Source organism: Hevea brasiliensis, chromosome 14 (genome assembly GCF_030052815.1).
Source record: "Hevea brasiliensis isolate MT/VB/25A 57/8 chromosome 14, ASM3005281v1, whole genome shotgun sequence".
Classification (NCBI taxonomy): Eukaryota; Viridiplantae; Streptophyta; class Magnoliopsida; order Malpighiales; family Euphorbiaceae; genus Hevea; species Hevea brasiliensis.
Genome location: NC_079506.1, coordinates 11,535,837 through 11,552,879, shown reverse-complemented (window position 1 = coordinate 11,552,879; position 17,043 = coordinate 11,535,837). Strand labels below are relative to the sequence as shown.

At 31.2% G+C, this 17,043-nt stretch overlaps 1 protein-coding gene across 1 annotated transcript in view; it reads right to left on the bottom strand.

Moving 5' to 3' along the window:
- Positions 1 to 13,637, bottom strand: part of LOC131172731 (disease resistance protein RPV1-like) — a 45,113-nt gene extending 31,476 nt beyond the window's left edge. The window contains exons 1-3 of the mRNA XM_058134250.1: positions 12,751 to 13,637; positions 11,445 to 12,519; positions 11,034 to 11,324 (exon numbers count right to left, since the gene is read on the bottom strand). Coding sequence (XP_057990233.1) covers positions 11,034 to 11,324; positions 11,445 to 12,519; positions 12,751 to 13,427 — 2,043 coding nt within the window. The 5' untranslated portion in view covers positions 13,428 to 13,637. The remainder of the gene's footprint in view (positions 1 to 11,033; positions 11,325 to 11,444; positions 12,520 to 12,750) is intronic.
- Positions 13,638 to 17,043: the final 3,406 nt, after the last annotated feature.

Genomic DNA, 17,043 nt, shown 5'->3' with positions numbered 1-17,043 from the left:
TAGCAATAATGCATACTATGATTATGAGATTTGGCGGATGGATGTCAAAGCCTTTTCTCAATGGATACATTGAAGAAAACATTTTCATGGAACAACCTAGGGGTTTTGAATCCCAAGATGGTTCCAAGGTATGCAAGCTAAAGCGATCCATTTATGGGTTGAAACATGCTTCGAGGAGTTGGAACATCCGTTTTGATGAAGCCATTAAATCCTTTGGTTTTATCAAAAATGAGGATGAGCCATGTGTATATAAGAAGGTTAGTGACAGTGCTATCACTTTCCTTGTCTTATATGTGGATGACATATTGTTGATGGGTAATGACACAGGTATGTTGACGACTATAAAGTTATGGTTGTCAAATACATTCTCCATGAAAGACTTAGGGGAGGCAACCTATATTCTTGGGATTCACATCTATAGAGATAGAGCGAAAAGAATAATTGGTTTATCTCAAAGTCTATACTTGGAAAAGGTGTTAAAGAGGTTTAACATGCTTGATTCCAAGAGAGGATTGTTACCAGTGAGACATGGTATCCACCTTTCTAAAGAGATGTCTCCAAAGACACCTGAAGAAAGAGATAAAATGGCCAGGATTCCATATGCTTCGGCTATTGGAAGTTTAATGTATACAATGTTGTGTACTAGGCCGGATATCGCATATGCTATTAGTTTGACTAGCAGGTATCAATCCAATCTAGGTTTGGAACACTGGATAGCTGTCAAGAATATCCTTAAGTACTTGAGAAGAACTAAGAATTTATTCTTGATTTATGGAGGTGGAGACTTGCAATTGGATGTTTATACTGATTCTGATTTCCAATCAGATATTGATGATAGAAAGTCTACCTCTGGATATGTGTTCATTTGTAATGGAGGTGCAGTCAGTTGGAAGAGTTCCAAACAAAGCACGACTGCAGATTCCACTACAGAGGCTGAGTATATTGCTGCATCAGATGCTGCAAAGGAAGCTGTTTGGATAAAGAAGTTCGTGACAGAACTTACAGTAGTTCCTTCCATTGAGTCAGCAGTTCCACTACACTGTGACAACAATGGAGCAGTCATACAGGCTAAGGAACCAAGGTCTCACCAGAAATCCAAACACATAGAAAGGCGCTACCACATTATCAAAGAAATAGTTGGGCGAGGCGATGTAGCCATGCAGAAAATAGCATCAGCTGAAAATCCAGCTGATCCATTCACTAATCCTATGTCACAGACTCAGTTAGACCGACATTTTGAGAAGATAGGTCTAAGATATTGTAATGAATGGCTCTAGTGCTAGTGGGAGATTGTTAGTAGTATGTCATAGAGCATATCATTTAGTATGTATCTTATACATATTTTTATTAATAAAAAGGCATTTCTACTTTTCCGTTTACATAATATATTTATGTGTAATAGAAAAGGTCCATTGATATTTTGTTAGAAATATTATTCTTAAGTTGTTAAGAATATGAATGACAATATTTCTAGCACAAAGTATCATAAAAAGGTTCACAATCGAGGATACTTCATAATAAGGACATGACTTATCTAGAAAGATTGTATTCATGTTTGTTCCCAAGTTATTTATATGAGATATAAATAAGATGGAATGGTGAGTCTCATGCCATATAACAAATATGATAGGCACTTATAAATGATAAGTAGGCCGAACCAGTGACACTTATGACAAGCACATGGAGTTTACTCTTGTCAATGTATTATCATAAATCATATCAGTGCATATAATCTTTAGACCTGAGATAGCACAGTTATCTTGTATATAGGTGGTTTGAGTTTGATACTGCTTTCATACTTGTACTGTGTATGGGTATATGGGCATCTGTTGGCTCCTACTAGTTATATATGGAGGTAGGTGTTGATCAAGATGGAATCTGTTCCTCTAAGTAAATAGAGATAAAATCCTATGTTCATTTAATTGTTCTTGATGTTTCAAGTTCCTGGCCAGGACAGATAGATTTATTCAGAAAAGAGTTTCTGATGAGAAAATCTTTTTAATCAAGAACTGGAATGAAAAGAGAACATAATATTCATAGCAAATGGAGTTTGACATAAACCATGACTCCAGCTTGAGTTGGGATTTTGTAACAGAGAGATTCTAGTACATGGTAACATATGATTATAGGTTCATTTAAGGTAAATCTTATTAGTAATTGGGTGGCCATGGCATGCTATGCTAGGTGTTAACCATGGTCTATGAGGTGCATAAAATGATTTAGAGAAATCATTTATGGTAAGAAAGAGTTCTGATGATATTAAGAGTTGATATCATGTCTCATTGCCAATTAGTGATGAGCCTAGTAAGTCACACACATACACAAGTTATCACCTATTTAAATATGATTTAATTAATTAATTAAAGAGTTTAATTGATTAATTTAATAGGTTTGGTTTGCAATTAAATTGCAAAGTTCCTAGCATGACTTGAAACCAAATCTAGATTATTGGATGTTTAATATAAGTTAAATTTATAATTTAAAGTGTTTAAATATGAATTTAATTAATGAGAGATTAATTAATAGAGATTAATTAATTAATTTATATTTGATATAAATTAATTAGAAGAAGAGAAATAATTATTTTGGGTTGAGAACTCAAAATTAAGACACAGGGGCATTTTGGTCATTTCACAGTGTGACACGTGGCACCATGAGATGGTGACACATGGGATTACACATAAGCTTGCCAAATGTTTTTTAATCATGTAAGATGATTAAAATCAAGATTAAATATAGGTTTGACACTTGGCACAATGTGATTGGGTCACTTAAACCTAGAGCTAATCAAAGGGTGACATGTGGCAAGGGTTTAATGTGTTAACCTAGCTATTTAAGTGTTGTTATGAAAGAAAAACAACCAGCAGCCACTCCTCTTCTTTGTCACGCCATTTTGAGGCTTTTCATCTATTCTTCTTCATCTCTCATCAATTCAAATAGATTAGCCATCAATCTCTTGAATTAAGAACACTAGAAATTGTTTCTAGTGTCCTGTTTATATCTCTAATCTCTTAAAAGGCAGAACTTGAATTTCTAATTAATAGAAAAAGCTTTAGAAGCTGTTCAAGGGCTGCCATAGGTGTTCTTGGTGTGGACAAGCTAGAGGGACCACATCCGTGTCCTGAAGACGAATCTCAAAGGCGCAGACACGCTGCAGTGCATCAAGAGGTTAGTGTAATCGTTCTTGATTTAATCTAGGGTTCTAAAATTAATCTGATTAATTTTAAAATCTTAAATGGCAAATACAGATCCAAAAATATATTAAAAGAGTTTTAATATGTTGTTTATCATTGAAATCATATAGATAAAAATAAATCTTGCATGATGCATGTGACCCTAGTTGAAAATTTTTGAATTCAATGGTATAAACTTGTGTTTTTTACACTTCCGTTCCTTCAATTTTTACGCTGGTTGTCACCTACCGTAACCCTCCTCCTTTATCCAGGTTTGAGACCGGCTAAGCGCAAACTACTTGAGTGGAGTTAGTCATCATGATATATAATTAATATAAATTATAATTTACATATTTTGTACATTTTTAATTATATTTTTAACCAATCAAATTGATATATGCAATTTTTTTTTTCAAATCAATAACAAAATAACACTAAATATTAAAGAACTTACCTAGATAAGTCTTGAATTATATCAAAATTGGCTCAAATTAATGATTTAAGGGTTTGAATTGGAATCAAATTGATAATAATTTATAGAGTGATGGATTTTAATTTTTTCTCCTATTATAAAATTGAAATTAATGGTTCAAATAGATAATTTTAATCTTATTGAAATCAGATTTAAAAAGTACAAAAAGCAGTGAAGAGAAAGAGGGAATTGTATTAGAAATTACCTAAGTGTGATAATAATGAGGCATATAAACAATACAAGATAGCAAAGAAAGAGATAAAAAAAAAAGTTAGTTAAGCAAAAGCATAGGCCTAAAAATAATATTTATAATATATTATATTTTTTAATATGAAAATATAGTATTATATTCTATATATTCTTTTTATGTATTAAAAATATATTATAATATTAAAAATATGAAAATAACCATATGATTGAACTAATTTCAAATGATTCCATATCTTTAATTAATATTTGAAATTTTATTAAAAAGTTTAAAAAATAAAAAATTAATCTATATATAAATAATAAAAAAATATAAAATAATTAATAAAAAATTATTAAAATAAAAAAATATGTATAAATTTAAATTACTAATAATCATGTAAATTGGCAAAAGCCATTCCTAATTTATGCATGAAAAACTCTAAGTTAGCAATTCGGGGCTAAGTGGCTGCTAGGTTGAGCTTTTGCTCTTTGAAAGTTGTTTGTTTTCTGTAAGATATATATTGAATTTTCCACTTTTACTCAAAAAGATCTCCTTTTTTTTTTTTTTTAAAAAAGTTGAGAATTTGCATTTGATTTTTCTCTCCAGGGATTTTTTTTTTTATAATTTATATACAAAATTCCATTTTCTGTTTGATTTTTATCTCAAAAGAAAAAAAAACTATCAAAAGATAATAATAAAATAGAATTTTATGCTTTCCATTAATTAATTAATTAATTAATTAATTAATAATAAGAGGAATCTGAATCTCTTTTTTTCCCGTTTTGTGTCAGTTGCCAACGTGTGCCGGTGGACACTGGCGAGCGTGCAACCAGCGTTTTTGCTTTTGAAGATGAGATTTTTTTTTTAATTTTATTATTAAAAGGAAAACAATAAAATTCAATTTTTGTAAGAATAAATATTTTGTTTTATCAATAAGGGTTGAATTAGGTTGGGTTGATATTGCTACTAAAATTATTATTAAAAAAGTTATTTTTAAAATATATTAATTATAAAATATTAAAAAATAATTAAAAATTAAATTTAATTTATTTTAATTATAAAAATATAAAAATAATAAAATAATTTTTTTAAATTATTTTTTAATAATATTTAAAATAATATTTTTATTCAAAAAAAATAATTTCACCCATCAAAATACAATGCTAAATCGTAAGACTTTTGGTATAAAAGTAATGGTGCTTTGACTTTGACTAACACTTTTGATATTTATTTTGTCTCTCTGTTTGCAGGTTAACTTGGGCTTTTATCGATCGACGATTGTCGCTGGAACAGAACTTGAGAAACGTATCCTCTCTTATTGGGTTTCTTTTCCCCTTTCCCCCTCCTCCTCTTCTTCCCCCTCCTTCCCCCCCCCCGCCACCCCCCCCCCCCCCCCCCAACTTTTTAAATATAAAGCTATTATGGGTTCTGTTTTTTAATTTCATTTGTGTTAACCTTTGTTTAACTGAAAATGGGAAAAAAAAATCTGGGTTGTTCATTTTATATTGAAGATGGGTAATAATTATTGTGGATGATCAAGATTTTGATTTTATGGAAAGTAAATTGTTTGGCTTGTTTGATTTATGCCCCTTTCGCCCCTTTCATTCCTTCCTCTTGCTGCTAAAATTGCGTATTGGCTTTGTCCTGTGGAAAAAAAAAAAAAGAAAAATTCTGTATTGACTGTTTAATGGTGTAGATATTGTTGGCAACTCCATGATTTGTTGTCTAATTGAATAAGTATTGTATTCTTAACTATATAATGCAGCTGAATCTGTTCCTACAGGATTGAAGTCGGAGTCCATTAGGAAATTGGCTGGGCGTGATGTGGTATGTCATATTAATCTATGTTGCTTTTGTTTTCTTCCTTGTGGATAATTGCTTGGAAAAATGGCGTTATGAAGGTGAAAAGGCTTGGTTTTAATTTATTGTGGATTCCTATCTTTCTTGTAGTTGTGCCAACTTTCACTTTGCGGTTTGGTGTATGGTATCCATTGGATTACTGAGAATTATAAAACACTAAAAGGTCAAGGAAATATGTTTTTGGTCATTATAACATAAGTTCAAGAATATGATTTATTTGTGTGAGTACCATGAGATCCATTCTTCTTGTTTGAAAGGATTGCTAGTGTTTTATTTAAATTTTTTGGATCTTAGATTTTTGTGGCTCTGTATGTGTATCTCTAGGCATCCACATTACACAAATTTATTCTATGCATGGTAGATGATTATTTTAACAACAAACTTAATGCCTAGTAGAACAAGATTAGATGGTTATCTTAACAACAAACTTACTTAATGCTTAGTAGAACAAGAATATCTTTTTATTATCTTATTTTCCTTTGTATGTCTTTGTTTTCAGGCTTATGGAAAAGATGGATTACCATGAGGCTTAACATCATTCAGTTGCTTTTCACGGGATGCTACTTCTAATACCAAAGGTGAAGTAGATGGTAATTCTAGTATCAAAGGGGAGACTGACCAAGAGTCTGTTGGAGACCTCGGTATTTACAATCCACCGACCAGTAGTTACAATTATTACTACCCAGGTGGGATATTGAGACGGTTATATATTCTTCTTATATATAATCTTTTGGAGTTGTGATAAAGTCAATTAAATGGAATGCCATAATCTTAGTTAAAAGTACTCATATAATAGGTTTTCAGTAAAGTTGAGACTTGAGATGTCTGGTAATATACTCCTCAATGTATTGCATAGGATGATGTTAATCGGCCTTGTGATTAAGTACTCATATTTCTTAGTTGACTTCCATATAGTCAGAATCATTTTTTAGGCTAATGGTGCAATCATGTGAAAAATGAAAAGATAATACTTTAGCACGTCTTCAAGCATGATAATTTTGAAAATATTAAGTTACTTTACTTTGCTTCAATTAAAGATTTTTTTTTCAGTTTGATTTGCAGCTCTGAAGTTTATAATTTGAGAATTAGATTAATTTATGGTATATTATTTCTTAAACTTACTCTTTGTTGCAGAGTATAATGGATCCTTCACACAATTGGATGATCATGGTTATTTTCAAGTAGATGGATCTCATATGGTATGTTCTTCTGACGTATACTTTCATTTCTATTTGCAAAAATTAGGCAAAACTATGTCTCGTTCTGCTTGGCTGATAAGGGTAGTTTTGTATAATTGTGTCTTGTTGATAATTGATACTAGTGTATCGGTTGATCACATCAGGGATGCAATCAGACAATGGATCACTAGTCTATTATTTACCTGCTATAATCCATATGCTTCTGGGGCAGTGGTTGGGGTAGATGGGCAAAGTGTTGGTCAACAAGCATATTTTTCTTCACCTGGATACCTTCCACATCCTGTTTTCTATGGATCAGAAGCCATGCCTTGCTATTCATGGGATTCAGCATATTTTAGTGATGTCTCAAATGGCAATACTGGTTCTCAAAATGGAAAATATGGATCAGCTTCTACTTTTGCCAAGTCCAGTGGTTTTAACTCTATGAAGTCTAATGACAATACTGCTGGCAAATCCTCTAAGTCTACAAATACACAAGCAATCAGACCTTTAAACAAGGTATGAAATATTCTTACTTTTTATGTCTATATCTTTAGACTTTCCCAAAAAGAATTGATTTTGAAGTTTGTTGTGCTTGTTGGTCATCACTAGTCTTCAGTTTTGAGTGTTTTTGCTGACTTAACTTTTTTTGTTACAGGTGTCTGCATTGGGTTCTGATTTCTCAGCAGGTCTCTCGAAAGGATACCATCCTGTAGGAAATTTGCCTCCTTTTTCTATCCAAAAACATGGTCCATTCCCGCATAATTGTCCTATGAACTATAGACAGAACGGAAGGATATGGAATGGAAATGATAGAAATAAATCCGGAGACAGATTCTATAAAAACAGTGATTTTGAAGCCTCAAATGAACTAACTTCTGGTCCTAGGGGCTCTAACAAATTTCCTTCTCTGGAGACTGCTGTCAAGGAAGACTTGGGAATCACTGTACAAAGAGATCAGTATAACAAACCAGATTTTGAAACTAAGTACGCAGATGCTAAGTTCTATGTTATCAAATCTTACAATGAAGATGACATTCATAAGAGCATTAAATATGATGTATGGGCAAGCACTCCAAATGGCAATAAGAAGTTGGATGCAGCATTCGGTGAAGCAGAACAGAGATCTTGAAAATAATGGTAGGTGGCCTGTAACTTATAGCAGAGACACTCAAGAGGTATCTCCTTTGCTTTAGAACTCAATTGTCTTCTGATGTTTCTGTTGTGAAAGCCAGTCTGCTCTACATTTACATCTTCTAATTTGTTATATTATATTTTAAGAAATATGGCTAGAACTAAATACATATTGATTGTCGAAAATTGTGTTTACTTCATGGTAGTACTGCTTTACAATGAATATTTGTTATACCTGACCTTGTCATGTTGGGAATGGAGCAGAAATAATTTTAAGTTCATGTTAACCTCAAATAAAAAAAAAAAAAAAAAAAAAACTACTCTCTATTTTTGAAGTTCGTGGTTTTGAGAAAAGACCTGTTCTCTTACACAACAGCTTCTATTTGTGGAAGTCTTCTGCAATATGCTGTGCATATGGTTCCCCTGCATTAAAAACTCAACTTAGCAGAGTATGTTGCCATTTTTCTGTTATTTTCAGTGGTTGTACTATACAATTTAGGCTTGATATTTCAATATATCTGGCAAAAGATGCTGCTAGAATAGAAACTTGTGCATGGTGGCCTCTGTTCTTGTTGAATATATTAAAGGTTGGATTGACACGATTTGTTATAATAATTTGCAGATTGGACTTTAGCAAGGTTTGGAAATGCTGAATATATTTAAGAGTTATTCAGCTAAGACCTCATAATGTTAGATGACTTCAATTTCTATGAAAATCGAGAGAAATCTCTACACACTAAAAAGAACAATAAGCCTGCAACTTTGCAAATGGAGATACACGAAAATGGTGAGTTTCTGCAAGTTCACTCTCGAAAACTAGCCTTATAGTTTTGTCAACAATTCAGGTTTGACCATTGCATCTTCTGAGAAGATGCATTTATTCCCTAAAATTTGCTATTGTTAAAATCATGATCTTATTGTTATCAGTTTTGGACTAGTAGCTGAATTCTATGAATTTTGCTGTGCAATGTTAGGGATCTTGCCTAGATACAACAACAACTAAACCTTAAGTCTTGCCTAGATACTTTAACTAAAATAGAATGACTGCAACTAAACCTTAAATCATGATCTTATTGTTAACGTGATGTTGTTGTTCCTCGTCCTTATTTTATCATTTCTTTAGCTTTCCATTATGAGCCTGTTATAATTATAAAGGCTATTTGTTCTTCAGGTTAGAGAGTTGTAGTTTATTTGCAATGTGTATCTTAGTTGATTTGGAAGTGAAGTGGGGTTCAGTTTCAGTCAATCGTTAGATTTGGAAGCTAATGTTGTAATGTGGATGACAGAATAGATTATATGTTCACATAACAACATATTATATTGTAATATTGTTCACATTACATATAACAAAGATACTATTTATCATTTCACCTGTTGTTTTTCCCCTGATTTGAGCTTAATTATTCTCCTGTATAGTCTTCCCTCTCTCAAATGACAATAGAGCGGCAGATGATAAGCTGCAAAAGATTGCAGGTATTTGTAAGAGTAAAGCAATTAAGAATGCTAAAAAGTAACGGCAAACTAGAAATGAGTTATACCTGTTGTGAAAGTGAGTGGGGTTTGGTTAAGAGGAAGCAGGAAGAGATAGAGAGAGATTTAGATCGAGTGAAGAAGAAGAAGAAGCTTCCTCCTCATTATTTATTCTTCTTCTCTTCGATTTGTCTTCCAATATTTGAAGAAGTGATTGGCATTCCTTGTCATCTTGATGCTTTTCATTTCTGCTTCTCCTTTTATCTCTACTATATATAGGATGGACCCCACACTCCATAATTTCCGGCGGATCCAAGAAACAGTTAGCAGCGATGAAGCAAAATGAGGCCTTAACGAAACACTCTTCATCAAAACGTGTCCTCAATCCATTGAATGAAAGCAACACGTGTGATAAGTCCGAAAGATACGGATAACCATTCCAATTCGCAACGTCCTTATAGCTAAATAAGTTGAACGCATTACGTTCCCGCCTATTTGCAGATTCACATATGAAATCCACTTCAAATCCATGAAAATCGATTAAACCATAGGGACTAAGAACAAGGCAGAAAGAGAAGGCAATTACGTGACGAAGGTCAAGTTTGAAGGAAAGCGAGGATCCTTTATTCTTATACCTCATCCTTTCTGGCACTTCACCTCCTGCCATCAATAATGTAACTTTCTGACCCAACAGGTGCGCTGCAAAAACATCCTCCATTACTTTCTTATTCAATTTGATGCAATTACTAAAATCAAGAAATTTGCAATCTTCAGATTCACTTTTATGTGCTTCTTCATTTTCATGTTCACTTTTATCTGCTTCTTCATTTTCAACATCATGTTCTAAGAAATTGAAAGAAATTGATGCAGATTCCAGAGAGTGGCAATCTCTTGCTTTTAATAATTCTAAGCATGATGGAAGCCCTGGTAAACTTTTAAGTCTCTCGCAACTTGTTAAATTAAGCAGTTTCAACTTCGAAAGTTGTTTGATGCTTTCAGGAAGACTTGCTAAATTTGAGCAATTCGGGAGAAATAACTTTTCAAGACATTTCAACTCGCCGATGCTGCTTGGAATAGTGACGAGTCTTGAACATTCAGCTAGATGAAGTTCTTCAAGACGTTTCAAATTGCCAATGCTGCTTGGAAGACTCTCGAGTGCTGTACACTGATCCAAGGACAATATGACAAGTTGAGACAGATGCTTAATTGATGGGGGCAGTTGTTCTATTCCAGTTCCGTCTAATTTTAGAATTCTTACATTACACGGAATCTCTGGACAATCTTTGATTTTATTGGATCCAGTTAAATAAAGTTCAGTAAGCTTGCTCAGATTTTGAAGAGAGGGAATTTCAACTAAACTCAAACATTCTTCCAAATATAAAAACTCGACATTTGGGGCAATACTAGACAAGCTCGGAATCCCTTCCAGGCCACAAGAGAGGCTGAGGTCCATTAATTTCAAATTTTCAAGAAGCTGTAATTAAATAGAAAAATATCAATAAATTAGAAGATACAAATTAACTTTATAAAATATAGCTAAAATATATAAATTGTACCTTATCTCCTCCATTCCACAGTTGTATGAGATTGTTAAAACGCATTTGAAGTTCTACAAGATTCTTTGGCCAAAAATTTAACGGCAAAGATTCCAGAGGATAATAATCCCAGTAAAGACATCTTAGTGCTTGTGCACAAAATTCAAAGTTCTTAGGAAGGAGCACTCTGTTCGACATTGCATATACTTCGATGAATCTAAGATTGCACATCTTCGCAAAGGCCGTGGCACTTAGCTTCAAAATACCTCTCCCACAAGGGCGAAACGATATGGCCTCAACATTTTCGGTTCCCTAGTAAAATAACAGCAAAAAGGATTATTGATTAATACTTAATTCGTCACGAGATCTACAATTCTTACAAAATTCAAATATGATAATGATCAAAGCTTCAGTGATTAATTTGGTCCTCACCGTTTCTGTTATCAATACATGATTAATATCTTCATAATTCCACAACCTGCTGTGCCTTCCAAGCTGTTTGCATTCCTCATTAACAATATCCTTGCCCATTTGCTCTAACGAGTCATGCATATCTACCGCACCGTTTGAAATAGTTATAAGAGATTTCTCAATTAGACGAGGTATTCCACTTTCTGGATAGAAACCACATGCTTTTAATATTCTCTGAACGTCATCTTTATCTTCCCCTTTGAAGAAACATGCAATATCAAGAAATATTTCCTGTTCACTCTTTTCTAGCCCATCATAACTTGTTTTCAAAACATCTTGAATTTTCTTAAGAGATTTGCCTTCCAATTTTTCCAATTCACTTTCCCATTCTTTTATCGTCCTGCGAAATAAATGAGATCCCAAAACTTTAAGAGCTAGTGGATTGCCTCTAGCATAGATTGTCACCTTCTTTGATAGCTCCAAATATTTTTCCTTAGGAAGATTTTGGTTGAAGGCATGCAAGCTAAAGAGTTCCATACTTTGAGAATCAATTAACTTCTCAACCTCATATACTCCTTTCTCTGAAAAATCAGAATTAAGTACGCGTGAATCTCTACTAGTTATGATGATTCTACTTCCCTCACCATACAAATCACACTCTCCTGCTAAATCTTTTAAATGGTTTCGGTCTTCTACATCATCAAAAACAATCAATACCTTCTTACTCTTAAGCCTTCTCCTAGTAGAATCATTCAAACTGTCTACATGTTTGTCCCTTAATAATTGTTGAATGATTTTGACTCGCACTGAATTTGATGATTGCTTTGTCATTGTTTTCCTAACATTTTCAACGAAACAATGACCATCAAATTTATTCTTGTTTCGATGAAATACTTCTTGTGCAATAGTTGTTTTACCAATGCCTCCCATCCCCCAAATTCCTACAATCTGCTTCTCATTTAACAACCGTTCCACTTCTTCCACACGCAGTTTAATTCCAATCAAGTTGAGATCATAAGAATCATCACCTTTAGACATATCACTAAATTTTTTCAGAACATCATTGACAATTCCCTCAACTAATTTGGCCTCATATCTAGTCACATGTGAACAACAAACACTAGTAAGTAATGGTAGACTTACACTTCTAAGTAAACAGTAATATATAATTACTATGTTTTCCGTATAAGTGCTGTCTATGTTTGAATTGGTGCTTTGTGTTAAGATTAATGTACTCAGTTAGAAATTTCTAAATTTTGATTCCCTTCCCTTAAATTGAAAACTAGAAAAACTATAGTAAAGAGTAATTAAAAAGTAATATACTTACTTGATTTCCTGTAAATCCCATCCTGCAAAGTTGCTTACTTCCATCAAAGCACGCTTCCAGCTGTCCACCTTCTGTGAATTGCCTTTTTCTCCATGCATAGCAAGTGCCTTCCCGAAATTCCCTGTCAGGTCTTGAACCTCAGTGGGATCTACTTTGTAAAAAACTGGTAGGACTATTTGTCCTGATTCTTCCCTGCATTTAAGTATCTCAACAAGCTCATCCAAGCACCATGCAGAATCTGCATAATTTTCAGAGAAAATGACTATTGAGACACTGGATTCTTGGATTATTTTCAAGAGAGCTGGTGAGATCTCTTCTCCTTTACGAAGTTCTTCATCCAAGAAGGCATTGATTTGCTTTCGCTGCAAAGCTTCAAAGAGATGGGAGAGAATACCATAACGGGTATCTTTGCCTCTAAAACTAATAAAAACATCGTACTTGCAGGGAGGGGCTGATGAAGATGTAGAAGCCATGATAACTGAGTTTGAAGAAGGTAGAGAAAGCAAAATACTAGAGATGAATATTTGGGTAATTCTAGTCTGATACAAGAAATTTGTGAACAAATGAAGAAGTAAAGGAAGAACTAAAAAAGAAAGAAGATGAAGATGACCAAAAACACCATAATATTCTTCTAGGAAGGAACATATTACTAATGGACAAAAAGGAATGACTAGCATTTAGTCAACAAAGTATGTGATAATTATGTAGAATCATTTCGTCAACATCAGAATCGCCTTCCAGGAAGGATCGTATAGCTTTATTTAGTCCACACAAAGTAAATGCAAAACAGTAGAGTAGAGTGGGTCTAATAATTCGTTGGGATTGAATTCCAAACTTACTCTTAGCGTGTGGGGTTTAGTAATAGGAACTTTAACAAAAGCTTTTTCCCTTTGCTTTCCACTCTTCCAATCCACTGTGCTCTCGATAAAGCAAAAAATAGAATAAGAAATCATTTTGTCCAAACTATCTTTCCTTTTGCAATGTTTTCTCTCTAATCTTTTGTTCTGTATGGCCAGCATTAATCAGAAATTTCAATTTCATACTTAATGTCAAAGGCAGCTGCTGCGGCTCTTATTGTGTGGGGTTTAACCATGGGAATTAATTAATTAACAAAAGCTTTTCCCTTTATTTTCTACTCTTTCCTCTAGTAAAACTGAATGCAATTTCTTCCACTGTGCTCGTTCCAGCTTCTTTCATCTTTGCTACGCGTGCAAATAGTACCAATCCTGCCCACCCCTCCATGTTTTCTTACTCGCAAGCTTCACCATAAGATTAATTATATCATTAAAAATTATAAGTGGAAGGCAACTAAAAAGCTCGTCGGGCCTCTGCATAGAAACTATCAAAAGCTTTGCCCTTTATTTTCTTTTCTTCCTTGTAGAAAAATTTGGGGCCTGTTTTGTTGTTAGTGAAAGGAAAGGGAGAAGAAAATGGTTGCGGAAGATAAAAGGCAATTACCTTATTTTGTTGGAACGAAAATGCTTAAAGAGTATTTTGTGTTATTTTGTTTTCATTTAAATTAGGTAGAAAAGAGAGGAAAATAAGATTAATTTTTTTTTTAAAATTTTTTTTCCTTTAATAATTATTTTTATTATAATTTATTTATTTATTTATTTAATATGAGTATAATAATAAAAATAAAATAATTTTCTTTCTTTATTTATTTTTTAAATAAGGAAAATAAACAAACCACTTTTTTTCATTTCATTTTCCTATGAAAAAAATTTATAGTAATTTTAAAAGAAATTTATGAAGCGACAAAATTTACTTTTTCTGATTTTTCTAAGTTTCAACAATCCATTTCTTTTATTTTAAGATACTGAAATAAAAAATCCACCCAAAAGAAAATAAAGAAATAATTTTTTTTATTTATATATAAATTTATTAAATAATTAAATAATAAAAATAAAAACAAAAATGAATGTCCAAATTATTTAGATACGCATGTTTTATATTACGCCCCAATTGTACTCTGATTTTATACTAAAAAAAGTTTTATATCTTGATGTTAAAAATTAAATTTTAATTTCTTACCCAATAATAATAATAATAATAATAATAATAATAATAATAAATTCACACTTTACCCGGGTCTTCATGAAAAATTTGATTTTAAAATTATAATTAGAATTAAAATAATAATAAAATTTTAATTTGAATATATTTTTTTAATATCAATGTATTCTATAAGAATTAAACTTCAATAGTAAAATTGCACAGCTTTTAGAATATAAAATATTAAATTTTTTTTTCCCTAGAATGCCATGCATATAAATGCTTAAAATACAAAGCATTACAGGTCGAATTGCAGGGAAAGGTTGATGAAGGAACATATTATTTACTAATGAACAATTAAAGGAACGGCTAACATTTTGTCAGCAAAGTAAATCCACAAAGCTGCAAACAAAGTCCTCATAAATTTGAATTCCAAACTTAATGTGGAAGGCAACGTTTAAGAGGTAATTTTTATAGTTGTATTTGAATTTTGCCCCATATTTTATTTTTGTTTTTTAATTTTAAATTTTTTATTAAAAAATTCTTAAATTTTAATTTTGTTTAAGAAAATTCCTCTAATATGTAATAGTGAATTTTTAAATTAAAATTTTACTCTAAACTATAGTATGATATTTATAAATATAGTTTCAGTATAGTAAATTTTTAAATTAAAAATGTACTCTAAACTATAGTATGGTGTTTATAAATATAGTTTCATTACTTTTCATTGATGGATAAATCCTCTTATTTTAAAGAAAATAAATCATTATGATGGTATTGATATTTTTATAATAAAGTCCAAGTAATTTTTGAAATGGCTGATTTTTTTTTTTTTTTTGGTTGAATGTGAAAGGATAAGGAGTAAAAAGGTAATTTCATTTTTTTCATTTTAAAAACCTAGTTTATATAGCAGGTTAAAGGAATTTTAGTGAAACAAAATTAACTTTTAAGGATTTTTTTACTAATAAATTAAAATTAAGAGAGATAGAACAAAATTCAAGATGAATTACAAAAATTATCCAAGAAGAGTCTTGTGCAAGTGACTTTGAACAAGCTACAGAGAGCAAAATAATATTAGAGATGAATATTTGGGTAAACTAAATAGTCTGATACAAGAAATTTATAAACAAATGAAGAAGTAAAGGAAGAATGAAAAAAAGAAAGAGGATGAAGATGGCCAGAAACACCATAATATTCTTCTAGGAAGGAACATATTTTTAATTGACAAACATGAAACGATTAGCATTTAGTCCACAAACTCATGTGAATTGGAATTATATATTAACAAAATTACATGGAAAAAGGTGCAATTGTCGATTATTCGCCTTCCAGGAAGGATCGCTTTGGCACTGCTCTATTTAGTCAACACAAAGTAAATGGAAAGCAATAGCGTAGAGTGAGCCCCCACCATATGGAGTCTTCACCAACTCCATATTTTATTAAGGTCAATTATTTTTTTTTATTTTAAATTTCTGCCATTTCTTTTAGGTTTTAAAATTCAAATTTTAGGTTTTTAAAAAAATTAAAATTTTAAATTTCTTAATTTTAATATAATTAAAGAATTTAATTCAAATTTTCAGACAAAATATCATAAGACATATATAGCCTTAATAAAATTATAATTCTGACACAAAAATACTTACGTATGCCTTCACTAAAGAATATGATGAAGACTATTAATTAATTTTGATTTCACACATTACAAAGAAAATATATAGTGATACCTATTATATAATCATTTAAATATAAAATATATTAACTATTTAAAAATAAAATTTAGTAGAAGGATTATTTTCTTAATAAAATAAAATATTAAAAATTTAGTTATTTTAAATTGAAAATAGATAGACTGATTTATAAATTTTAGCAAATTTCTTAAGGACTTTTTTTTTTATCAATTAATTAGTTTTCTTTCTTTCTCTTTTAAGTTCTATCCTTGCTTTGTCACATGTATCCTCCGCGACTGCAAAGTTGTAAACCATATTTAATAAAATATTAACTTAAATTGAATAATATTAATTACATTAATTATATTAATTAGCAGTCTAATTATTTTTGTCTAAAGAAGGTGCATGTCTACTTGTAGAAAATTATTTTTTATTTTTTATTTTCTTTTTTAAGAAAATTTAGATTTTTATTTTCCGTTTATTTAATTTAGAGTATAAATTTAGTTAACAGTTAAAAATAATTTAAAGTTATTTTTTAAATCTTAATTAAATTTTAAAAAATTAGCAATAAATAATTAGTGGAGTATGTTGCCATTTTTCTGTTATTTAATATACAACTCAGATTTTATAT